The following is a 27,166-nucleotide window of genomic DNA, read 5'->3' as shown; positions in this document are numbered from 1 at the left end:
ATTAGATCTGTATAGGTAGGAACTTCCATAGGATTCAACCACTGTGGGCCTATCCTTCTGCCAAACCTTCCCTACTAAAATAGAGTACATCTCTTTGTGTCATGATCCAAAGTTAACACCTTCTTTTCTTAAGCTGCTTTTATGAGGTAGTTACACAAAACAAGAATTAACTAATATATTTTCTAGTTCCATAGAATTCTACTAATGTTGATTCTAGCAACAGATATTTCTAGATTAGTCTAGAAGATTCATATATAGTCATCCTCCCCAGAATAACTAGCCTATTTATTAGAGTCAAGAGAGTTCAAGCTGTCAATATTGTGACTTGACTATTCCAAGGTATCTTTCCCAGCAAGGTGAAACTAGAAGTGATTTGATCATTTGTTTTAGTAATTCTCTTGACTATCCACATACATAAAAATTAAGCTACCCCATTCTCAGGAAAATAAGTATGTTTTATAGAGTAAATATCTTTTAAGGACAACTAAAATTTGAATTGAACAAAGCCGTCTACTCAGAAAATTGCTTTTCTGATGACATATTCAAAAGCATTATTGTTATGATCATGGACTTAAAACTAAAGCAGAAATATAACATACTTACTCTACTTGTGGTCAAGACACCTACACCAAAGGATAGTCCTTAATATATACCCCAAGTCAGATAAACAAGTGACTGTTCTCCCTCTCCTGAGATGCTCTTAAGAATGCCAACATGCTATTTTATCTTACTGCACTGGGCAATGAACAATGAAAATGACTCCACTTTATCATGATTGCTGTTGGGGTATGGTAGGGAGGTTAAGAAAGGAGATATTAATTAGTATTCAAAATCTCAAGCATGTTCTACAGTTTCAGTGTCCTTCCCAGGCCAGAGAATGTTTTACCTTACTACCTACCTAGAATACATGGAGTTGGGGTTCTATGGTAGCTATGACTCATATTTTAAGGAGATGGTCATCTTTTTAAAATTATTTTCTCATTAGAATGCAATAAAAGAAAGTTACTCAGGAATCTAGTCTCGGATAACAATCAGAAACACTACTGGGGTGAGGTGAATTGGAAGATATGTTAGTATTTAACCACAGGTTATCACACTATACACAACAGGAAATCATGGAATCAGAGAAGGTGGCATGAAAAAAGATGAAATAATATCACTTTCTTTCATTGTTTTTCATTATTTGGGAATTTCATAATTGCATACAATGGGTTTGATCATATATATTCTTTCTCTCCATTCCTGTTCCACCCTGATGACAACTTGTTTCCCTTCCAACTTTATGTATTCTATGTCTTTTTAAAATGGCAATGGGCATATTAAGAATTAACTGTATGTGAATGGCTGTGGGACCCTCGACTGGAGCATAGGTAGCCTCTCAAGGGCCATACCCTTGAAATCATAGCCCCTAATGGAGAACCTAATACTATCATGTTAAACTGTCATGTTAATGAGCTGTGATGTCAATTTTTATCTTTATACCCATAACTTCTATATTTTGACCAAACTTTATGCTTCATAACTCATTTCTTTTGGGAATTTTACTTAGTTGGGAGATGGAGTTATATCCTGGGAAGGGAGCATGAGAAAAAGATGGAGATGAACAGATCTCCTGAGGCTCAGCTAAGTTTCCTGTGGTGATTTCTCTCATTAATTTCTGGTCCTGTTAATCTATACACCTGGACATGAGCTTTTATGTCAAGGGAATCCATTCTCTTGATTATACTTGGTGTTTTCTCATATAGACTATCCAGCAATAGAAAATCAAGAATGTCTCAAATCAGCACCTCTTAGGTTCACACAAAATTTCATAATTGTTTTTTATCAAAATCCACAACAATAACAACTCTACAAGTAAGAATAATGGGAGTTCAATATGGATGTGTTAAACTTCCCAGAAAAGTAAAGTAATTTAAAATAGTTAATGATGACTGGAGGCAAAAATAGCTCATTTCTCCCCATCCTTCACAGAGCCATCCAGGTTTTAATTTCTGAAACCCTGAAACATATCATACTACAAGGCAAGAGGGACTTTGTAAATGCAGTGAAGTAACAGACCTTAAAATTAGAGACATAAACCTCAGTTTCCCAGTTCAATCACATAGGCTATACAGAATATGTGAGATGGTAGACAAGCTTAAGTAATGTGCCAAAAGTGGTCGCAAGATGGCTCATTGGATAAAAGTGTAATGATTTTGCAGATGAACCAAATTCAGTCTCCAACCCCTACATTATATACTTTACAAAGCACTTATAATTCAGCTTCTGGGATTTTAATGCCCTTTTTTGGCCCCCATGAACACTGGACATACATGCACAGCGATATGGAAAGAAACACACACACACACACACACACACACACACACTTCTATTCTGACAGATTAAAAACCTAGAGAAGCAGGATAAGGACATAAACTTTACCTTTCATACTGGTTTGGAGGATAAAAGTTAAAGTCATAATTCAAGGAGTCAATGTTTCTAAGATATAGATATGACTTTCAGTAGACTCAAGGACATCAGAGCCAGAACTATAAGGAAATTAATTATTTCAGCCAAGTGAAGAAATGTGACAGATCCCCCCTGAGAGCTTCAAGAAAGGTGTGGTATCTTGGTGACATGAGGCTTTTAGCCTACTGAGAATGTTTGTGGGTTATTGACTTTTAGAAACTCAAGGTAATGAATTTGTGGTGTTTTAAGATTGGTTTATCTTCATTTTATGTGTAAGAGGATTTTTTTTCTGCATGTATACACCTATGCCATATGCTTGCCTGATGCCACAGAGACCAGAAATGGCAGATCTACTGAAAATGGAGGTATGCACATCATGAACCACTGTGTGGAATCAGGAAACAAAATCTAATTCTCTTCAAGAACAACAAGTGATATTAAGTAGGGAGCCATCTCATGATCTCCAGACTCTGTGGTATTTTAAATCACCAGGAGTGTGTCACTCAAAATATTTTTGATTGTTTTAAATATAGGCACAATAAGCCCATATAATCAATGTAAACATAAATATTGTAATTATTCTCATCATGGGAGATAGTCTTAACTTATTTGCAAATTGGCCATTTTAGGAATTTAGATGACTTTATTTTAAAAATATAAGTGAGTAGTGTCATGCAGTGGCCCCAAGGACCTCATTTTCACAGACAAGAACCAAAGAATTCAGGAATATTAGGCATGCATGCTTATTTTTTTCAGTAGAGGGAATGTTTAGACCTGTTTTCTGCACAGAAGCCCAGGAGTGGATGTTGTTAACAGCCTGGTGATCTCTGCTATCTGTAGAGCTAGGCCATACCCAGATAACCCAGGCTATTATATTTATTCTATTTTTTTTATCTAGACCTTTATCTTGAGCATTACATTTCAGTCAATACAATACATATGTCCTGGCTAGTTGTATGTCAACATATGCTAGAGTTATCTGAAAGGAGGGAACCTGAATTGAGAAAATATCTCCATAACATCCAGTGGTAAGGTCTTTTCTTAATAATTATTGATGGGGGAGGACCCAGCTCATCGGGTGTGTGCCATCTCTGTACTGGTGGTCCTGGGTTCTATAAGAAAGCAGGTTGAGCAAACTAGAGAGAGCAAGCCAGTAAGCATCACCTCATGACCATCAGCTTCTACCCTCCAGTTTCCTGTGTTGTTTGAGTTTCTGTCCTGATTTCCTTCCATTATAAACTGTAGGGACATGGAAGTATAAGCCATATAAAACTTTTCTCCCCAGCTTTCTTTTGTACATGGTGTGTCATCATAGCAATAGAGACCCTAATTAAGACATTACTCTTAGTGGAGATATCACATGTACTTTATAGCCTGATGACCTCTATGCTGTCTATATTACTGAGACAACACCAGCTTATAGGTCCTTAAGAACCCATCTTCATGGTGGAGATTATATAAACTATGCAAAACAGTTGATTGTAATGAAGTGTTAAGCTTTATTGTGAATATAGAATTTGGATAATTGTTACCAGAAAATACTTTTTCAATATTGTACTGTAGTTAACTAAGTCTAAGCTAAACTGCTTAGGGTCAGACTTTAGAAGCTTAAACCAGTACCAGCTAACTAAGTTGTGCTGATCTGGATTAAGATGTGTGTCCTGATTGGAGGCTCTGGGTCATTGTAAAAATACTTGAAAAAAATACTAGGACTCTGGTCCCATTGTTGTCTCTCACTTTGCTTCCTGCACACCATGAAGTTATCAGCTTATTCTAACATCTGCTTCATCACAGGCTCCCAAGGGATAAGCCCTGAGGATTATAGGTTCAATATCCAAATACTATGTGCCAAGTAAACCTTTGATTTCGTAAGCTGGTTAGCTCAGCAATTTGCCTACAGTGTTGGACATCTTACTACTAAATTAGGTTAGATATCATTTTCCTTAAGCATTTAGTGGTAAGGGCTGGGATTCAAATGAGGCTTTTGTAGGTATCCCATTTTATAATCATCTCCTAATTATTGGCAATACTTCAGATGAATCTATATATTTTAATATAAAAATAATAAGATTTTTCTAGAAGTTTTAGTTTCTAGAGGCAAAGGACACATAAATTCACATTATTACGTTTCACAGTTCTGGATTGGCAACAACTAGGATCAGTTCTTGATAGAATAGCTAAGCTCTCTAAACTCATCCATTTTATTTCCTTTTCTCTCTATATACCTTGCCTGCATCTAAGATGTAAATAGTAATGAAACGCAACAATTTCTCTGCAGAGCTCAGAGTATATTAATAAATATGAAGTGATTTGCTTGACTGCCTACCATGCAAATAAGAATTTATGGGGTTTACGTGTTTTTAATGTACGTGTTTATGGAGCCATATTTATAATTATAAATACTATTAATCTTCCAGACACACACAAAAAGGGCCCAAACATACACCATTGATTTCAAGAAGAGATGCTGACAAACCAAGGAAAAAAGCCGTCTTTTTCATTTCCAACATGTTTTTTTTAATAGGCATGAAGATGTTTCCAAACAAAGCTACTGTCTCTGTGAAGGTATCTTTTTCTTACAGACTTCAGCTATTGACCTTCTGTAAAAAGTATTATTACCCACTTAGGGGTGTTTTAGGCCATTAATTCTATTGATATATTATTGTTGATTTTCTGGAAACCAATTTCCCAAGAGTATAAATAAAAAGTGAAACACATGCTCTAACCAAGTTAGAAGAAGTAAGTCAGCATGTAGTTGCAGTCTAGTTTGTGTGACTCAAGCTGTATGCTTGTTAGAATAATGGGGATCCTGTTGACAGAATTAGAGTCAGCTGAGTGGAAGGTTGGAGGGCATGATCTGGTCCATGATAATAAGAGAACCCAAACCTGTGTAAAGTGAGAAGCTATGATGTTAACCTAGCCAGCTCTTGCTGGGCAGAAATAAGTCATATTATTTTCAGAGGTGACCTTTCAGAGAAAACAAAACAAAAAAATTGTCTAAACATCCCTGCTATATTCAGCTTGGGATTTCTCATACATGTATGTGATTAGCTCACAAATGCACAGCTGTCAACACTGGGGTGTGTCTTTTGTACAATTTCAGAGCAGACTTGCCGATAAATGGAAGAATTCGATGCCACACTGGTGGTGAGCTAAAAGCCATTCTTTCAGAGCATGCCTCGTTGTGAACATACAAAGAGCTTACAACTGGACAGAGACGTAATTATAGACCAGATAGATACCTGTAGCCCCAAATCTTTCTAATTTAATTCGTCCTCTAAACAGCATGAGAGAGATGGCAAAGCAGGAGATAGAATACCTTCCCATCTTTTCCTTATTTAGTGCATTCTATAGAAAGCAGAAGTATCTAATGTCTCCTGTGCTTGACCTGATACCTCAAGAGCAGTAATCCCAGCTCATGTTCTCAAACAGCAACCAGCACGTTTCCAGAAGTACAAATCAATGGGAGCAAAGCCCAACCAATTATTTTCCATTTGCTTCTTTTCTTCCTGCTGTATCATTTACAGACCAAAGCAGTCTATCATTGTGACCTGAAGAAGCCTACGGAGTTCTTAAAGGAGACTTTGGGACCAAGGTGGTAAACCAACACCTTTTTCTTTTGAGACATGATCTAATCATGTCTGATATGTATTCATGTCTGATATGTATTCAAATCTGATATGGACCAGTCTATGTAGACCAGGTTGACCTCTAATTCAACATAGATATGTCTGCTTCTGCCTTCAAAGTGCTTGGATTTAAGGTGTGTACAACCTGCTCAGCTGTAGATCAAGTTCTTATATTATTTAAGCGAATGATGCTGAATTCCTGACTTGAGTTGAATTCTGTGTTTAGATTGTCATTGGATGCTAAGTTAAAAATATGTTGTAGAAAATAATAGTTTTTCATCTCCTCATTTCTTTAATGTTTAACTAGAAATTTCTATATGCTAAGTATTTGGCTAAATGCTAAGTAACAAGGAAAAGTTAATGCTAGACATTAACCTGTTTAACATTAACTTTGCCATCTCTCTCATTTGGACTGTCATTTGTCTCTCATTTGTATTACAGATCATGTGTAGAACTAACACTGCTCCATAATCATTGTCTCTACTGCTACAGTGGCTAAGGAGTGTTGAATACTTGCTACGTTTCAAGTAAGTTGCATGTATTTAATTCAGGGACTCTATCCAACTGCTATGTCTATAATTCTGATTTAAAGGTACTAACAGTAGAAATGAGACTTATATCCACCCAGCAGTTCACCTTCTGTTTTCTAGCATGCTCCTGAGAATTGCAGCATTCCCTCCAAATTGAAATATTACCTGCAATGGGGAAGAGGAAGATCATAAACCTCAGGTGGTAAACAAAAGGTCATCAAGATGTCACACGTGCAGGAGAATAAAAATGTGGAAGATTCTGGACAAATTGGACACTGGTAGAGTCCTTAAGTTGGTCTGCCCTAGACTCTCCTTCTGGGCTGAGTAGACATGTATGTTATGTCTGCCCCAGAAAAGTCTGTTACACAACCTCTTCAAAGACTGTAGACCTAAATGCAAGTTAAGAGACAAGAGCTATTAATGATGACCAATGACAAGCTGAGTTCATTGAGTAAGTTTACAATCTGAAGCTGAAGAAGTGCTAGAATTTATTTTATTTTATTATTTTATGTTTGTGTCCATCCCAATGCAGTGGCTATGGAAGTTGATTATGGAGGCAATAGATCGTTTGGAGCTGGAGTTGTGAATCACCTGATGTGAGTGCTAGGAACTGATCTTTGGTCTTTTGCAAGTGAGCAGATGCTCCTAACTGTTCAACTGTCTTCCCATACCAAAATACCATATTTTGACAGATCACATATTTTTCTTTCTGCCAATATAGGTACAAGAATGGCTATTGCTCTACATTATTCAGTTACATTATAAATGAATGGAGATTAGATTTTAATAAGCATTTTGCTATTGCAATTATCAAATAATAGGTTGATTAGTAGACTTACAGGTGGATAGAAGTAAGTACTGATTCTGAGACTCCTAATTTTATTCAATAGTAATTTTGCAAATCAACTATTCTTAGGTCTTTAAATGTCTGGAAAAGTTGAAATTCTAACCAGTGTGAAAGATTAAGTATTTAACAAAATTAAAATTTTAGAGATTAATTTTAAACTAGTGCCATGAAAATTTCTGCCCAATAAAAGGAGGTTGAGTTTTCTTTTTCTTTTCCACTCAGCATAACAATACCCAGATCCAGTTTTTCATTTTTCTTTACTGTTGCTGATGAACCCCAGGGCCTAAAGCATATACAGGAGCATTCTACCATTAAGCTATATCTAGCTCATTAATTTAAAATTTACTCAATTAGGTAATTAATTAATTTAATGTTTATGTGTGCACTATGTCAAATAAAATGCATGTGAAGGTTGGAAGACTATTCTCAAGAGTTGGTTCTCTCCCACCACTTTATGAGGTCTAGTAATTGAACTCACATCATTAGCTCTCCCACCTACCTTACTACTGCCCCTGGTTTAAGCAGTGACCTTTACTAGGTATCCAATGGTTTTCTGTTTATTTATTTATTTATTTATTTATTTATTTATTTATTTACATTCCCAATATTGCCCCCCTTCCTGGTCTCACTTTCCTCCCCTCACCCCTCCCCTTCACCTCTAAGAGGCAGCACCCCACCCCCTATTTCCCCTCCCTGGTGTATAAGTCTTTTCAGGGTTAGAGACATTGTTTCCCACTGAGGCTAGCCTAGGCAGCAATCATATTTTCTTAATATCTCTTAATATCAATGGACTCAATTCTCCAATAAAAAGACATAGGCTTGCAGACTGGATACATAAACAGGACCCGGAATTTTGCTGCATACAGGAAACACACCTCTGTGACAAAGACAGACACTACCTCAGAGTAAAAGGATGGAAAAACAATCTTCCAAGCAAATGGTCTCAAGAAATAAGCTGGAGTAGCAATTCTAATATCAAATAAAATTGATTTTTAACCAAACGTAATAAAAAAAGATAAGGAAGGACACTTTATACTCATCAAAGGAAAAATGTACCAAGATGAACTCTCCATTCTGAACATCTATGCCCCAAATGCAAGGGTACCCACAAATATAAAAGAAACTTTGCTAAAGCTCAAACATCATACCTCACACAATAATAGTGGAGGATTTCAACACCCCACTCTCAGCAATGGACAAATCATGGAAACAGAAACTAAACAGAGACACAATGAAACTAACAGAAGTTATGAACCAAATGGATTTAACTGGTATATAGAGAGAACATTTCACCCTAAAACAAAAGGATCTACCTTTTTGTCAGCACCTCATAGTACCTTCTCCAAAATAGACCATATAATTGGTTACAAAACAGGCCTCAACAGATACAAAAAGACTGAAAAAAATCCCTTGCTCTCTATCAGACCACCATGGACTAAGGCTGGTCTTTAATAATGACAAAAACAATGGAAACCCCACATACACATGGAAACTGAACAATGCTCTACCAAGGATGACTTGGTCAAGGAAGAAATAAAGAAAGAAATTAAAGACTTTTTAAAATTTAATGAAAAGGAGGACACATCATACCAAAACTTGTGGGACTCCATGAAAGCAGTGCTAAGAGGAAAACTCATAGCTCTAAGTACCTACAAAAAGAAACTGGAGAGAGCATACATTAACAACTTGACAGTACACCTGAAAGCATTAGAACAAAAAGAAGCAAATATACCCAAGAGGAGTAGATGACAGGAAACAATCAAAGTCAGAGCTGAAATCAACCAAGTAGAAACAGAAAGAACTATACAAAATATCAACAAAACCAGGAGCTGGTTCTTGGAGAAAATCAACAAGATAGATAAACCCTTAGCCAGACTAAACAAAGGGCACAGAAACAGTATCCAAATTAACAAAATCATAACTTAAAAGGGAGACATAACAACAGAAGTAGAAGAAATTAAGAAAATCATCAGATCCTACTACAAAGGCCTATAGTCAACAAAATTGGAAAATATGGATGAAATGGACAATTTTCTAGACAGGTACCAGATACCAAAATTAAATCAGGAGCAGATAAACCATATAAACAGTCCTATAATCAGTAAAGAAATAGAAGAAATCATTAAAAATCTCCTCACCAAAAAAAGTCCAGGACAAAATGGTTTTAGTGCAGAATTCTATCAGACCTTCAAGGAAGACCTAATACCAATCCTCTTCAAGCTATTCCATCGAATAGAAACAGAAGGAACACTACCCAATTCGTTCTATGAAGCTACCATTATGCTCATACCTAAACCACAGAAAGACACAACAAAGAAAGAGAACTACCAACCAATCTCTCTTATGAATATTGATGCAAAAAATACTCAATAAAATTCTCTGAAACCGAATCCAACAACACATAGAAACAATTTTTTTTTCATTTTTTTCACATCGAAACAATTATCCATCATGATCAAGTAGCTTTATCCCAGGAATGCAGGGATGGTTCAATATTTGGAAATCCATCAATGTAATCCACTACATAAATAAACTCAAAGAAAAAACCACATGATCATCTCACTAGATGCTGAAAAAGCATTTGACAAAATTCAACACCCCTTCATGTTAAAAGTCTTGGAGAGATCAGGAATTCAAAGCCCATACCTAGACATAGTAAAAGCAATATACAGCAAGCCAGTAGCCAACATCAAACTAAATGGAGAGAAAATTGAACCAATCCCACGAAAATCAGGGACTAGACAAGGCTGCCCACTCTCACCTTACCTATTTAATATAGTACTGGAAGTCCTGGCTAGAGCAATTAAACAAAAGGAAGCAAAAGGGATACAAATAGGAAAGGAAGAAGTAAAAATTTCACTATTTGCAGATGATGTGATAGTATATTTAAGTGACCCTAAAACTTCCACCAGAGAACTCCTAAACCTGATAAACAGCTTCAGCAAAGTGGCTGGATATAAAGTCAACTCAAACATATCTGTAGCTTTCCTCTACTCAAAGGATACACAGGCTGAGAAAGAAATTAGGGAAATGACTCCCTTCACAAGAGCCATAAATAATATAAAATATCTTGAAGTGAATTTAACCAAACAAGTGAAAGATCTGTATGACAAGAACTTCAAGTCTCTGAAGAAAGAAATCAAAGAAGATCTCAGAAGATGGAAAGATCTCCCATGCTCCTGGATTGGCAGGATTAATTTAGTAAAAATGGCCATCCTGCCAAAAGCAGTCTGCAGATTCAACATAATCCCCATCAAAATTCCAAATCCATTCTTCATAGAGATAGAAAGAGCAATTTGCAAATTCATTTGGCATAACAAAAAACTCAGGATAGTGAGAACTATTCTCAACAATTGTTGGGCCTAATACAAGGTCTAATCTCCATTCCACCTTCACCCTTCAGTCAGGTACACAGGTGGAGGGCAAGAACAGGCCCTAGAAAGATTTACATACTAATGAGGTCCCTGAAGGCCAGAGGTGGAGCTGATTAAACATTCCTCCCCACCCCCCCTTCTCCCCTCCCCTTTTAACTCAGGTTGATCCTGGGTTTTAGGGGGTTTGCATCCAGATCCATCCACAGTCCACCATGTGAATAAACTGGTTTTGGAAACCCAAGGACTTCCTCATGTGTTGGGGCCTCGCCACCAGCCACCATGAGGAACCGTGAGGAGCCAGGGAGAGGCCTTTAGTTAATGAGCTGCCGGGCACAACTTCCAGCTGGAGGAACCCAAAGCATTCCCATCCAACTACCCACAGCATGGCAGGAGGAACCCTGGGATCCCCAGCCTTATTTTTTTTCCCTACAAACAATAAAAGAACTTTTGTGGGAATCACCATCCCTGACCTCAAACTGTACTACAGAGCAGTAGTGATAAAAACAGCATGGTATTGGTACAGAGACAGGCAGAAAGATCAGTGGAATAGAATTGAAGATCTAGAAATGAACCCACATACCTATGGTCACTTGATCTTTGACAAAGGAGCTAAAACCATCTAGTGGAAAAGGGACAGCATTTTCAACAAACAGTCCTGGTTCAACTGGAGGTCAGCATGTAGAAGAATTCAAATTAATGCATTCTTATCCCCTTGTAATGCATTCTTATCAAGTCCAAGTGGATAAAGGACCTTCACATAAAACCAGATACACTGAAACTAATAGAAGAGAAGTTGGGGAAGACCCTCGAATACCTAGGCATAGGGGAAAAGTTCCTGAACAGAACACCAATGGCTTATGCTCTAAGATCAAGAATTGACAAATGGGACCTCATCAGTTTGCAAAGCTTCTATAAGGCAAAGGACACTGTCAATAAGACAAAAAGGCAACCAACAGATTGGGAAAAAATCATTACCAATCCTACATCCAATAGAGGGCTAATATTGAATATATAGGAAGAACTCAAGAAATTAGACGCCAGACAAGAAAATAATCCCATTAAAAATGGGGTACAGAGCTAAAGAAAGAATTCTCAACTGAGGAAACTCGAATGGCCGAGAAGCACCTTAAGAAATGCTCAACATCATTAGTCATTAGGGAAATGCAAATCAAAACAACCCTGAGATACCACCTCACACCAGTCAGAATGGCCAAGATCAAAAACTCAGGTGATAGTAGATACTGGCAAGGATGTGGAGAAAGAGGAACATTCCTCCATTGTTGGTGGGGTTGCAAGCTGGTACAACCACTCTGGAAATCAGTCTGGCGGTTCCTCGGAAAATTGGACATAGCACTACCTGAGGACCCAGCTATACCACTCCTGAGCATATACCCAGAAAATGTTCCAACATATAACAAGAACATATGCTCCACTATGTTCATAGCAGCCTTATTTATAATATCCAGAAGCTGGAAAGAACCCAGATGTCCTTCAACAGAGGAATGGATAAAAAAAAAATGTGGTACATTTATACAATGGAATATTACTCAGCTATTAAAAATAATGAATTTGAGAAATTCTTAGGTAAATGGATGGAACTAGAAAATATCATTCTGAGTGAATTAACCCAATCACAGAAGAACACACATGGTATTTACTCAACTAATAAGTGGATATTAGCCCAAAAGTTTGAGACAACAAAGATTCAACTAACAGACCACATGAAGCTCATGAAGAAGGAAGAATAAGTGTGGATGCCTAGGTCTTACTTAGAAGGAATAACAAAATACCCAACGGAGCAAATATGGAGACAAAGTGTGGGACAGAAACTGAAGGAGAGGTTGTCTGGAGACCATTCCACCTGGGTATTCATCCCATGTGCAGTCACCAAAAATAGATGCCAATATGGATGACAGGATGTGCATGGTGACAGCAGCCTGTCTCCTTAGAGGTCCCCCAGAGTCTGACATACCCAGAGGCAGATACTTACAGCTAACCGTTGACTGAAGGAGCTGAAAGTGTTGGTGGCTCCATGAGGAGAACAATAATACCAATCAACCAGAGCTCCCCAGGGTCTAAACCACCAGCCTAGGAACACATAGGGAGGGACCCACAACTCCAGCTGTATATGTAGGGGAGGATGGCCCTGTTGGGCATAGGTGAGAGTTGAGATCTTTGGTCCCATGAAGGCTGAACACTGAGTGGGGGGTGGGGAATCTGAGGGTGTGGGGAGGTGGGAGTGGGGGGTAGGTGGGGGCACACCCTCATAGAAGCAGGAGAAGGGGGGATGGGATAAGGGGTTCCTGGGTGGTGGGGGCAATGGGGTAAGGGGATAAAATTTGAAATGTAAATATACTATCCAATACAAAAAGGAAAAAAAAAACTTGTTGGAACCAACATCTTTAATAAAATGTCAGCCCTCTAAAAAAATATTATCTTGATACTAAAATTTGTTTTGAGAATTGTATATTACAGAATACACAGCCTTGGTGTATCTACTCATCAAGCAAGCTGAGCAGACCTGCTCTAACCTCTGATGTCCTGGAATTTTATCTGGATGCAGTGAAGACACAGTGTCCAAGGCTTATCAATTTATATACATACATACATACATACATACATACATACATACATACATACATATATGTGTGTGTGTGTGTGATTGCATTGAAGCAAAAGGCAATCACTTACGTTTCTATAACAAATAGTTCACATATTGCTTTAACCACAGATATAGAAAAGGTTTAAGTACAATCATTCCATTTCTTCCTTCCGTCTTGATATCTATTTCAATTCTGAAACAGCACTACATTATTCATTATCAAGCATGTTTTATTTCATATCTTTAAAGGAAAATATAACTGACCCTCCAAGATATTAATCAATTAGAACATTTTGATAGGTTTCTTTAAAACCAATAACCACGTCTTGTCCTAAAATATTGTATGTATTTTAGCATCCTCCTGGGCCGTCAATGCCCAACCCAATACTTTCCCCTTTTTTCCCTGCAATTATTTTATGGAATCTCTTGACAGCAGAATAGAAACACGAGCAATTGAGTCAAATTTATTCCTATAGGAATTTCCCAATGGTCGAGTAAATGGTTTCTTTGTCCCTAATTCCCTTCTGTAGCATTTTGTAGTTGTTGTTGTTCATGCAGAAATACTCTATCTTCATAGCATGCCGTCATCTCTTATTAAGCTACAGAAAAATAATGTCTCAGAGCTACAGTGCTGGTGGGAAGGGCACATGAGATGTTCTGTAATAGATGGCACACTACTAGGCACCTACGTTCAGGAAAACCACACCCTGAAAACCTGGGTGGCCTGGTCTGCAGCACTGGGAAGCTGAAAACTGAAAACTTCATTGGCTTGGAAACTAATTTGCAATTACTGACCTCAGAGGAAGCACTCCTAAAAATTTCATTTGCTAGAAAAGATGTAGCTGGGGATTGAAAGAGTACCCTTGAGTCTTTGTAAATGAGAAGTAGAACTGTTACTTCAAATGCTTTGTTTTGTTCCACTGGAAAGAAGAAAGTGAACAGATAGCAATACTTGCTCAAATTCCACACTAGCAGTTTAAAAGAAAAAAAAAAAACCTGAATCACAATAGTCATTACAAAAAGGACAACGAGGACAAATTTTGATAGGCAGGAGACTAGTCACAGGATGGGATACCTGGACCATGGCTCTTAATCTCCAGACGTACAGGGTGCTGTTCTGTATGTGTACTAGAATTTCTCTTTATTTTTTTTATCACCTCCTTTAAATGATTAAATTTACATTAACAATGAAAGGTTTCCACACAGTGGCCACCTTTCCAGACAACATAACTCAATGGCCATGTCATTGGAATTTATCATCCTTCCTTCTTGTCCAAATGTTCCTGTGTGTGCCTTAGATACATACTCTTATAGTTCTCATGCAACCCAAACATAATCTGAGACATCCGTGTGAGATTTGCATGACCAAGCCTCTCACTATAACACACTACCCTTAGTGTCATAAAGTGTAATTAAAAATGCTCATTTAATGCCAGGTCAGAGAGTTCCAAACTTCCTATCAGAACCATACAAAACTCCCATGATTCAACTCTCCAGGCATACTGGATATACTGTTTTAAACTTGGTTCTGTATGAAGTAGTAGAAATAATGATATCATTTTCAATAAGATATTCCAGGCCTGGGGGAGTCTGTCTTTTTCTCATTTCTTTCCTAGTGTATTTAAAATCCACTTATAGATTAGAAACAGAAGCTTTTTGTGTGGCTGTACCTCCATACCCTTCTCCATGTTCATCTCACTCTGACAGATCTAGAAAACCCCACATATTTTAAAATCTCAAATAATTGTCCTTCTTGATTTTACCTCTTCCCACTCTCGGCATCCTTTCTTTTTTCAAGATTGCCAAGAGTCACATACCCCCTTAAGGAATATGTATCCACCACTCATTTAGCTTCATTTTCATGGTCAAATACAATTCTCAGCCAGGGACTCTCAAAGGATCATCAGCACTCCCTGGGGACATCTTGGACAGGAAAACATTTGGTTCTGTATAAGCTTTAAATCTAATGAATCAAACTCAAGGGATAGGCCCCACTTTCAAGATTTTATGAGCCTCCAGATGGCTCTGATGAACAAGTGAAGTTTGAGAGTGGTTTGAAAGTGGTTTAGTTATTCCCTCCCCTATTCCGCTCTGAGAACAGCAAAAGATTCGTTATTTGATTTCCATTCCTATTTCCCCCTTTCCAGTTTAATTTCTGTCCAACAATGAAAGGGGTGTATGGGAGGGGAGGCGGGTGAAAAGGCAAACTATCACACTGTTGCATTGTTCCTTCGGAGATGTCTTCCTTGCTCTTTGAGACAGGGTTTCTCACTAGAAGGTGGTGTTATGCTAGGCTGTCTGGCCAGTGAGTCCTGAGGAATCCTATCTCTACTTTTCCAGCATTGAGATTTCAAATGTATGCCTCTAGATCTATTTCATTTTATTAATGTGTGTGCAAGGGATTGAACTGAGGACCTCGTGTTTGTGCAGCTAGGACTTTATCTCACTGAGCTCTCTTCCCAGCCTCTCAAAGTAATGTTTATTTTTAAAACTTTAAAATAAACTTAAAAATATTTTTGTTGAGCCTCTATGTAATCACATATTTGCTTAATTTTACCTTTTAATGGCTTTTAAACTATCTCAGAATAAAAGTAAGCACTTTTCCCATGGTGTATAAGGAACTGCATTATTATAACTGCATGTTAATCTGATACAACGTATGACAATGACCTCTTCTCCCTTACTCTATAGTGGCCACACCATCTCTGGCTAAGCCTTTTAATCTGCCTTCATACTTATATTTCTCCCATTGGTGGATTTCCTTCCCTTAGGTCTCTTGCTTCCCATTTTCAGCATCTTCTCTCCTACCATCTCTCAATCACACATTGGAATTTTTGCATTCATGTTTCTTCAATTGTGTACATTATAGCTGCATGCTAGGTGGTCTGTTGTGTGAAATGTGGGACTGCCTTTGTTTTATCTCCATTCTGTATCTACCCACTGCCTATCATAGTATTTATCATAGGAAGGATATATAAGGAACAAAAGAATAACAATTTGCCATGTGACCAGTTACATACAATTCTGATGAGGGATCAGTTCAAATAAAACAAAATGAGCATGTTTAGGAACTCCCACATCATTCCCTAGCTGGTAAGAAACAGATGAAAATTCTTATGTATGTGGAAAATTCACACCTGCTAAAAACCTAACATTGGAGCTGAAGCATGTATGCTGAGAAACACAAATAAAGCCATTTAATCCCCTTTCCAGGTGTAATAAGAAATTTCTGCATAGGTCAACATATTACTTGACTCTATGCCTTGAATCATGGATGACTGCATTTGTACCACTGACACCAATGAAAAACAGCCAGGCCACACTGCTTTGCTGCTTTGATTTTTCTTTTAAAATTTATATTTTCTTCTTCTTCTTCTTCTTCTTCTTCTTCTTCTTCTTCTTCTTCTTCTTCTTCTTCTTCTTCTTCTTCTTCTTCTTCTTCTTCTTCTTCTCCTCCTCCTCCTCCTCCTCCTCCTCCTCCTCCTCCTCCTCTTCTTCTTCTTCTTCTTCTTCTTCTTTTCTCCTTCTCCTTCTCCTTTTCTCCTTCTCCTCCTCCTCCTCCTCCTCCTCCTCCTCCTCCTCCTCCTCCTCTTCTCCTCCTCCTCCTCCTCCTCCTCCTCCTCCTCCTCCTCCTCCTCCTCCTCCTCCTCCTCCTCCTCCTCCTCCTCCTCCTCCTCCTCCTCTTCTTCTTCTTCTTCTTCTTCTTCTTCTTCTTCTTCTTCTTCTTCTTCTTCTTCTTCTTCTTCTCCTTTTCTCCTTCTCCTTCTCCTTTTCTCTTTCTCCTTCTCCTCCTCCTCCTCTTCCTCCTCCTCCTCTTCCTCCTCCTCCTCCTTCTTCTTTCTTCATTATTTAGATCTCTGAGACAAGAGTCTGATTATTATAGCCCAGACTAGCCTCAGACTAGCTCCCCTCTTGCATCAATTTTCCAAACTCTAGAATTATAAATTTGATACTAACTTTTGATCAAAATTTGAGGGTAAATTGTAGATTTACCTTCTGAGAGTTACTTTGGCCTTTCCTTATTTATTTTGTTTTTGAATATAAGTTTATTGGGTCTTAGATTTGGCATAATTTTGGCTGCTTCTGGCTTTTGTCCTTAGTCATGCTTGGCATATGCTAACTGGCTCCATTATTCTTAGACACTGGATCATAGGTATTTGGCTAGCAGTCCTTAAAGGGGGAGAGCCTCTAAGTGTAAGTAAACTCAACAAAGGTCAACATGTGAGTTAGATAACAGCCAGTGGTGCTTTCATCAATTCCTCTATCCACAGCAGTCTATTTATTTTTATTTTATTTTTATTATTTTTAGAAACTGTCAAACACACTCCACAGTTACTTCGATTCATTTCTTCTCTTTGTCTCTGTGAGTTTCTTACATACTTCAGCCTTGACTCTGTATCATGATCACACTTGTGGTACTCATGACCTTTTGTGTGTCATCCTCTATTTCATTCATTCCTGCAGTGCCTCCTTGAGATACAGACTAAGGGAGGCCATGGGCATAATTCCCCCACCCCTTTTGATGAGATACAGAAAGGACTGAATGAGACAGTGTGTATGATGATAAACTTTTTGTGTCAACAAAACTGGACTACTGGACACTCAGATGTTCAGTAAAATATGGTTCTGCGGATACCTTCAAAGCCATTTCTAGGTAAATTTAATATTTATGTCAGAGACTGAGTAAAGCAGATGGTCCTGCATATAGATGACCCTAACCCAAATTTGCAAGTGTTTCAGCCAATCCATTCAAGGACCAAAGTGGACATAATGATGGGATATAAGTGAAGGCTCTCTGTCTTTAACTGGGACATTGACATGTTCCTGTACAAGGAATAAGCGGATCATTCAATGTCAAATTTTATAGAAAGATAGAGAGATCACACAAAATGTTAATATAAGGTAATAATTTGTGAAATCATTTGGCATTGAAATCATTTTTTTTTTTAAAAAAAAAACCAACTTATCACTATCAAATGAGAAAGGAAGAGGTAACAGTTCCATTCACAAAGAATCTTTAAAGTTGTTATCAGGTAACCCATTAGGAATTTGAGTCAGATTAAATGAAAGATTTCACAGAATTGAAGACTAGGTTACAAATTCAATGTCAGCCCCTCAAGATGGCTCAGCAGGTAAAAGCATTTGCTGTCACTTTTGAAAACTTGAGTTTGATCTTAGAAACCTACATAGTGAAAGAGAGCTGACTCCTGCAAATTGTCATCTGATGTCCACATGCATGTATTTCCCCAACTACCTTAATAAATATATGTAAAAGGAAGTAAAACCTTAGTGCACACATTTCTGTCATTAATATCATCATTATTACAGTATTATTAGATGGATGGTTGTCAGCTCTTTATAAAGCCTGGACCAAATTTCATGCTCAGTTCTATATGTGAAAAAGCACATTAACAGGAAACACTCATCTAATTGAGAAAATTAATACCCAAATGCTCATCATACCAGGGAAGAAAAAGATCAATCAGGACTTACATTGAGCTGAAGTTCGTCTGTCCACTGCCCAATGAGACGATAACCAGGATTGGTGGTGTTTGTTGTCTGGTATTGGAAGATGTCATAACGCCCTGGAGCATCCCCATTTTTGTTGAACATCACTGGGGTTCCAGCACTACCTGAAGGAGACAAGAAAATACCAGAATTAAGCAGCAGTAAGATCTATAATGTCTACTTCAGCTCATGGTAGATTGTCTCTACAGATTGTGCACCATGATTACAGAATGTAGAATGATGATCTGACTCTTCCTTTGATTTTATTTTTTATCTTTCAGAAGCTTTATATTCTAAGCCCTTCTTCTAAGTAACAAAGAATCTATTTATTAATTTTCAGAGACAAACTTTTTAAAATATCACTGCTGCAAACTGTGACTGTAATACTCATGATAGCAATTGTTATTTTGGTTTCCACTTAAGATTACATTTTAGTCAATAAAGAATAACCTCAAAAATAGCAATTTTAAAAATGATACATTGTAATAAGGAAGCAAAATAATTCACTTAATGTTCATTTCTGCACTGAATGAATTTAAAATATTTCTTGTGTTTATTATTTCTAATTTATAGAAAGCTGATATGAAATGAAACAATTTCTCAAGGAAATAAGGATGTAGAAGACACATGATTAGACAAACAAACACAAAATACCAAGGACAAACCTACAATAAGGATCCAGAGAACAGAGCAAATGTTTGGGTTAATGCGGTACCATGCTGAATGATATAACATCATACCTAGGACAAAGAAATGTCTGAAGCACAGAGCTTCCTATGGTTACCAATTGCCAGATTTTATGACAGAGCCAGGTATCAGAGAGGGGAATCTGAGCTTGGGATGGGAAAAATAATGGTCCCAACATTTCTGTTCTATTGTGGTTTTTATGATATGGCAGAGTTTTAAGGCTATACATGGAGAGAAATTTTGTATAATGTGAGTTGGACTAATGTCCTTATATATCAGTCTATATGAGAGGCAAGGGGAGCCAAAGGTTGTGTGTGTGTTATGAAAACAGAAGGAGTGGTTGGAGACATGAAAGCCAAAATAAGACATATGTGTGCTGTTTAACATATTAGCTTGTAGTTGTATTGGGGATGGGTGTCAGGTGGGAATCCAAACTACAGCTGACACACAGAACACTCAACTTCCTCATTACAGTTAAGAAACTTAAGTTCAGTGAGGAAAAAGATCATTTGTCATCTTTTAATCTTTGAGGATAGATTCAAATTATGGGTTGGTCTCTAAGTATCTTTATGAAATTAGCAAATTATTTAATTTCAGCCAAATGTCTGTCACTAAGGATATTGTTCCATAGGGTTACAGTGTGTACTGAATATAATAAAACAACAGTATTTTCACTTCTGCCTGTGCCATTACATAACACTCACCCAAACAGTAATGATTTTTAAATTAGTTTTGTGCATGGATGTGCTTGTGTGTCTATATGCAACATTTGTATAGGTGTATGTGGAAACCAGAAGAGGGGGTTGGATGCCCTGGAGCTGGAGTTACAGGCAGTTGAAAGCCACTCAATGTGGGTGCTGGAAACTGAACTTGGCTCCCTTGTAAGAGCAGTAAGCACTCTTAACTCCTGAGCTATCTCCCCAGAAAATTTTTGAATAGTTTTTATTTTGTCAGTGTTTATTTCCTATATTTCAAGAGCAGAAATAATGCATAGCTTCTATTAGCCAGACTGAAGTTTGTTGTCAGTGCACTCCTGTTGCTCTCTTGAGATCCAATTAGAAATTTCCCATTTCCAGGATCGTTTTCTATTTCCCTTACAACAGTACAGAGCCGACAGTGGCAGTGGGTACTAGAAGCTTGTGAATACTGCTTTGGTCCCACAAATTTGAGTCAATGTTTTGTGGCTAAACCATTTCATTCCACTGCTTGTATGCATTATCAAGACGTAATCACCAGAGACCATAAAAACACTTCAACACAACTCTTTTTAAACATATACTTTGAGGATAAAATACTACCACGAAATTTCCCCTTCTATTCTATTCCCCTTTCTTCCCTCTGTTCAGCTCCTCCCATGCACCCCAAGTGGCTCTCCCTATAATTCATAGACCCCCCTCCCAAGCCATTGCTGTCACACAGCTTTACCAAACAGTGGTAACCAGAGAGAATTGATGTGACTGAGAATTTTCAATATGAGTGTTCTGCTTTTAGCAAATAATCCATGTATATAAGGACATGAGATGAAATTTGATATTGCATGTCATTAGCAAGAAATGAGAACTCTATCACTGTGCAGCAAGACATAGCTATTCAGCTGCCCAGTATTTTCTCTCACACTGGGTGCTCTGATGCCTATGGTGTGTTACTTTGACTACTGCATCTTTTATTCTTTATGTGGCTGGAGGTTTTTACACCTTCAGAGAAGAGAGAAAAAGCATACCCGAGGCCTAGAGCTCAAACAATCTCATGTTCATCAGCTCAATCTTCATTAGAATAGGATACATGGCCTTATCTATCTCCCTTCTCAAAATCATTGTGAGGGAAAATGACTCTTGTCATACCTTTTCTATTCCTATTAAAATCCACGTTAAAAATGATAGCAGAGTGCCTGGATACCTTATCTAAATGATGATTTCTAATAGTGTATTGTGTAGCTTTGGCCTTCTGAAAGTATTCTTTAATGAAATGGGCTTATTATTTCCAGGATGTTTTTTTCTGCCTCTTATACTTTCTTTGACAGTATCTATCCCAGAACTTATTATAAAGGAAAATAAGACTCTGTTTAATGGACTCTGAGAACAGAAAGCAATAAAGCAAAAAGTTCTGAGAAGAAGAATGAAGATATCAAAGAGGAGGTATTACCTGCAGAGATCCAACAAGGTATCAGGATCATAATGCTGGAACACTAAGGTAAAAGAACTATGGGTACCAGTCAGGATGGATCAGAGTTCACAGAAAGGTGGGTGAATTACCTTCACAAGAATTTAGGATTATAAATTTTATTTTATTTTTAAATTGTGTACGAGTGTAAAAGACAAGGAAAGAGAAGAGAGGGGTATCTGTGCATCTGAGTGCACCTTCCCTGGAGGCCAGGAGGGAGCATCGAATACTCTAGAGATGGAGTTATAGGCAATTGTGAGCAACCCAACACTTGTGTTTGCAACTGACTTGGGAACCTCTGAAAGAACAATATGGACTCTTAACTCCCGAGGCATGTTTCCAGCTCCCACAACAATTCTATTAGGAAAGTTACTGACTTGTAGCCATAGGCAACCATGAGAAAGTCTTATACTAGGATACTAAGAGCATGCTGAGAGAGATCATCATATCAGTGAGCCAGAGAGAGGTCTTAAAGGGACAGCACTTTCCATTCCAATAGGGCAAAAGGAGTTTCTAAGTCTTACAGAATTTTCATTTTGTGTAGCTCTTAACCATGTGATCTAGCTTGACTTACTTTATCTGCCAGCAGTTACAAAGCAAAAAAAGGGCAAAGGTACTAGTAAGGATTTAAGGTTCTATTGAACTTGCCTACAGGTACAAGGCATTGGTGTGTGGAGTGCTGTAAGTGCAAAGACACAGTCCAGCCCAGCACACTTTCTAATGAACTCTGTCTAAAGGGAGAACTGAGAGAACTGCCTGAGAGAGAGAGAGAGAGAGAGAGAGAGAGAGAGAGAGAGAGAGAGAGAGAGAGAGAGAGAGAGATGGGAGGGAGGCCCTAGAGGGTCTATGATCTAACAGGGAGCAGGGGAACAGATGACAGTTCAGAATGTAGCCAAGTCTGAAATCTGTGCTGGATCTCAATATGTGACAGAAACCACTTTTCTTAGAGAACAGAGAAGCTTTGAAGATTCTGATGCTCAGATGACAAAACTATTTTTTGCATCAAAGCATTTACCCAAAAGGTTTTCTCTTCTTGTTTTTCTAAGCCATGTTGCATCCAAGTTTCTGAACTTTTGTTCATATTCTGTTAATCTTTCTGCTCAACAGGCTACCCTAACCCATACTCCTAAAGCCAATAAGAACACAGATTCGACACTTTGGTTATACCAGTGTAGATAGCTATTTCTAGGTCCATTGCATCAGCAAAGGTAACTTGGAATTATTTGTATAAATAACTGGCTGTCATGGACACCTAACCTTTGTATATGACCAGAACACTTACCTTTATCTATGAATGTAGCATCTTGCTTTGCTTCCAGCATGGCAGGTACTATAAACAACAAGCTTGTTGTTTATAGTGCAAATATATCAAAAAGACCACTCAGTAATCAATTTCACTTTGTACTTTGTAAGGTTGTTATGGAATTTCTAAACTAATCGCAGATATATGTAGATAAAATGAACACGGGTCTCACCTCTCTAGGGAGGAAAGCAAAAATATTTGAGGTGTGTTTTCACAATATATACCTGACTCTAATTTCTTTGCTAGGAATCAGTAAATATAGATACAGGTGTAGTCTTGATTAGGTTAATTAATTATACAATGATTCATAGTTTTATAGCCCAAACTCGTAAAGTTACAATAGATATCTTCCCATTTAGGCCTATTAATCAAGATAGAGACAACTAAAATGTGATTGTACTCAGGTCCCTGCATGTATATATGGTGTAGAAAAAGGTGAAAAAAAAATCTCTAAATTAGCTTCTACCTGACTCCCATTTACCACAAGATGTTACCTACTTGGAGAAGTTGTGGTGATACTTTCCAGATACTGTTACCACTAACTAAAACAATGCTTCTATGAATGTGGAGGTGAGAACTATGGAGTGTACTCTACTGGTCTACAGAAAAGCCCCGAGGGGTAAATGGAATTTCCTACAAAAGCTATGGGGAAGTACAACCATGCTTAACAATCCAAAGAACAGACAAAATCTATGCAAAAGTAAAGCTGAATTCTTCATAAAAGATTGGAAAGAGATGTGAGTTATAGAATGGTCCTTGCCATGTGGTAGTTTTAAAGTATGAGCCAGATATTTTCTTCTTTTTAGACATTTATTTATTTACCTAAATGAAGAATATAAATAAAAATATATTTCTGAATGTAGTTCTCGTTCTTTGGATGGAAAAATCATATTTCTAGTAAGACCTTAGTGTAAGGTATTCTTATTTTATTTTGAGATATGATTAATCACTCTTTGACCTATACATAGACAGATATAGATAGCATGAGGCAATCATGCATCATACATATGCATATCTGCTTGTATATCTATTTGATACCTATCTGCATATTACATGAATTCATGTTGATTCTGCAATTTTAATCATATACAATTTCTATTAATTTATTTCCCTGACCAACACACTTATCATTTATAAATAATGTAGCTAATATTCTCTCTGTTCTATTTTATGCAAAAGCTATCATCAGAATTATGAACCTCCACCAAATGCATACTTACTAGCTTCTCTGTGTTACTTTTATTGTTTGTTTGATTGATTTTTGTCAACTTGAAACAAGCTAGTGTTATCTGGGAAAAGGACCTTCGATTGAGAACGTTCCTCCATCTTATCACCTGCAGACATCATATAGGGTATTTTATTGATTAATGATTGATATGGAAGGACCTAGCACACTGAAGGTGGTGCAACCCCTTGGAGGTTTTCCTGTGTTTTATAAGATAGCAGGCTGTGCAAGCCACAGGGAAACAAGTCAGTATGCAGCACTCACAGATTTCCCTCCAGATTCCTGACTTGAGTTCCAGCCATCATTTTCTTGTACAGTGGACTGTTCTATGAAATACAATCTAAATAAACCCTTTTCCTCCAAGTTGATTTTGGTTTTGGTGGTGTATTACAGTAGCAGAAAGCCTAACTATGACACTAAATATGTGCAATACCTGAATATGGTCATTTTTGTCTCTAGTCTTTTATAGTCATATTACATCCCCAAATTAATTGTACATACTTTTCTTCTTAATTGCTTTTATTATTTTTTGTTGGTCATTTGTGACATAGGTAAAATTATTTGGTACAAACTCTATTGAATTTTACATTGCACATACACTGAGTTTTAATTTAATCCCTTAAAATTTTGTATGTAAAGCATAAAGACATCAAAAGGCTCATACTGTAGGAAAAGTATTATTGGAGACCCCTCTCCATGCTTCCTGTAATATTTACTATTTATTTATTTTCTTCATTTTCATTTACTAGTCTCTTTTAGGTAATTTCTCACAGCAGGATTTTATAGTTTGAGGGGTAAATCATAACCTGAGATGTTTGTATAGAAAATTTCAACTATCCATTTTGATCTTGAAACAATGCATCTCCTCTCTCTCTCTCTCTCTCTCTCTCTCTCTCTCTCTCTCTCTCTCTCTGTGTGTGTGTGTGTGTGTGTGTGTGTGTGTGTGTGTCATCTATACTCATTAAAAGAAATAAAATGCCTTCATGTAAAAGACCTAGATTCCAAGAAAAGAACATACCTGTACTTTCTGGTTTTGGATCAACTTGACACAAGCTAAAGTGAACAGAGGGGAAGGAGTCTCAGTTCAGAAAATGCCTCCATGAGATCCAGCTGTAAGGCATTTTCTCAATGAGGGAAGGCTTAACCCATTATGGGTGATACCATCCTTGTGTTGGTGGTCCTGGGTGCTGTAAAAAAAGCAGGCTGAGCAGATCAGGGGAAGCAATACATTATGCAGCACCCCTGCATGGCTTCTGTATCAGCTCCTGCCTCCAGGATCTGCCCTGTTTTAATTCCTGTTCTGACTTCTTTCAATAATGATAAGCAATATGGAAGTGTAAGCCAAATAATCCCTCTCCCCCCACCCCCAACATGCTTTTTGGTCATGGAGTATTTTTGCAGCAATAGAAAGCCCAACTAAGACAATACCACAACCCTCTAGTATGTAGTTTTTTGTTTTCTAAGTTTCATTTTCACCATTCCCACTCTGGTTCAATCAGTTGAAAGTATATAATTAACTAAGTTTTGATCTTATTTGAGTTAATAGCAAAGCCACCATATAATTTCTATAACTTATGAAATAGGAGATATTTGCTTAGCATTGCAAACACTATGGACACTGGAGTCTTACCATTGAAGTTAACATTGCGGATATACTTCAACAACTTCTTGCCCCCTGCTTGCTCCATCTCTGGGCACACTCCCCGGTAGTCAGCACAAAGATCCTTATTCATGTGATGAAGGGCATGTGCCATGGCATAGACAGCATCGATCACAAACTGCACTTTACCCTCCTGCTCATAATTGGAGTCTTTTCCAATTCGCTCCTGTCCTGCACATTAAAACAAGAAATACACACAGATCTGTGTTGAGGGAGAGTATACATTTCCATTTTTTTTTGATCATGCATGAAGATAACAATCTTCTGGAAGTCAAAAATGAAAGTCACATAATCACCTGTGGCCATTATATTATAAATTTTTCTAATTTATGGAACTTTCCTTTGGAGTTTATCACACTGGTTGTTTTATTAGGTATGCCTCAGAAGCAGGAATTCAAAGGAGCTTTTGCCATGATGGCTTTTTATCATGAGTCAACACAGTACCTGGAGTAGCATGTCCCACAGCACCAAGGGGTTCATGTCTTCTATCTTCCTCTGATGAGAGGTGAGGGGTCTATATTAAAATTTTCAATGGTTGCTTGCTCGGTAAGTGACAATGTGGACATGACAGACAGGAACACACAGATTTCCAAGCCTGACCTCATTATCCTTCCCAAACTTGAATTCCTGGTGTGTTCCTGTGCGCACTATGGTCATTACTGGAGACTTGGGTAGTCAGAGCAGAAGCTCTGGCTCATTATTTTTATTTCACTCCCCACTGTCACACATGGAGATGGAATATATGGAACAGTCTTACCAATTCTACCTCAGACAATCCATAGCGTTTTGGACACACTGCCAATATTTGGGTTTTATCATCTCTTTATCTGTCATCAGGATGTGAGGCTAGAGGCCTCCATTCAATGATTCATTCTCCAGGTTTATCTCTGCAAATGGCAGCCCTCCACTGCCCACAGAATATAAAGTAACCCTCTTCCCTTGACCATTCTTGAATAGGTGGTCATTCTTCAACTTGCCCTATCTGCCCAATCATGGTGAAAGTTGACAAGGACTCAGTTATCATTCACATTGGAAATGCCCCTCAGCGTCTCTAAGTTTGATTTTCATTTTGTGAGTTGCATATTTTTAATTTTGAAGATTATAATATAATTATATCAATTGCCCCTTCTCTTTCTAAACTGTCTCATATAACTCTCCCAACTTTCTTTCAAATTCAAAGCCTCTTTTTTTCT

At 37.6% G+C, this 27,166-nt stretch overlaps 1 protein-coding gene across 4 annotated transcripts in view; it reads right to left on the bottom strand.

The window, feature by feature from the left end:
- Grm7 (glutamate metabotropic receptor 7) overlaps positions 1–27,166 on the bottom strand; it is an 819,622-nt gene that overhangs the window by 240,520 nt on the left and 551,936 nt on the right. For all 4 annotated transcript variants that reach the window (XR_013112556.1, XR_013112557.1, XM_034512293.2 and 1 more), the window contains exons 6-7: positions 25,944–26,144; positions 18,924–19,063 (exon numbers count right to left, since the gene is read on the bottom strand). Coding sequence is in view for 2 of the 4 variants with exons in the window: in XM_034512293.2 (XP_034368184.1) it covers positions 18,924–19,063; positions 25,944–26,144 (341 nt within the window). In the remaining 2 variants the exon portion in view is untranslated. The remainder of the gene's footprint in view (positions 1–18,923; positions 19,064–25,943; positions 26,145–27,166) is intronic.

This window comes from Arvicanthis niloticus, chromosome 9 (assembly GCF_011762505.2).
Source record: "Arvicanthis niloticus isolate mArvNil1 chromosome 9, mArvNil1.pat.X, whole genome shotgun sequence".
In the NCBI taxonomy this organism is placed as follows: domain Eukaryota; kingdom Metazoa; phylum Chordata; class Mammalia; order Rodentia; family Muridae; genus Arvicanthis; species Arvicanthis niloticus.
This window is presented reverse-complemented; position numbering and strand designations above follow the sequence as displayed.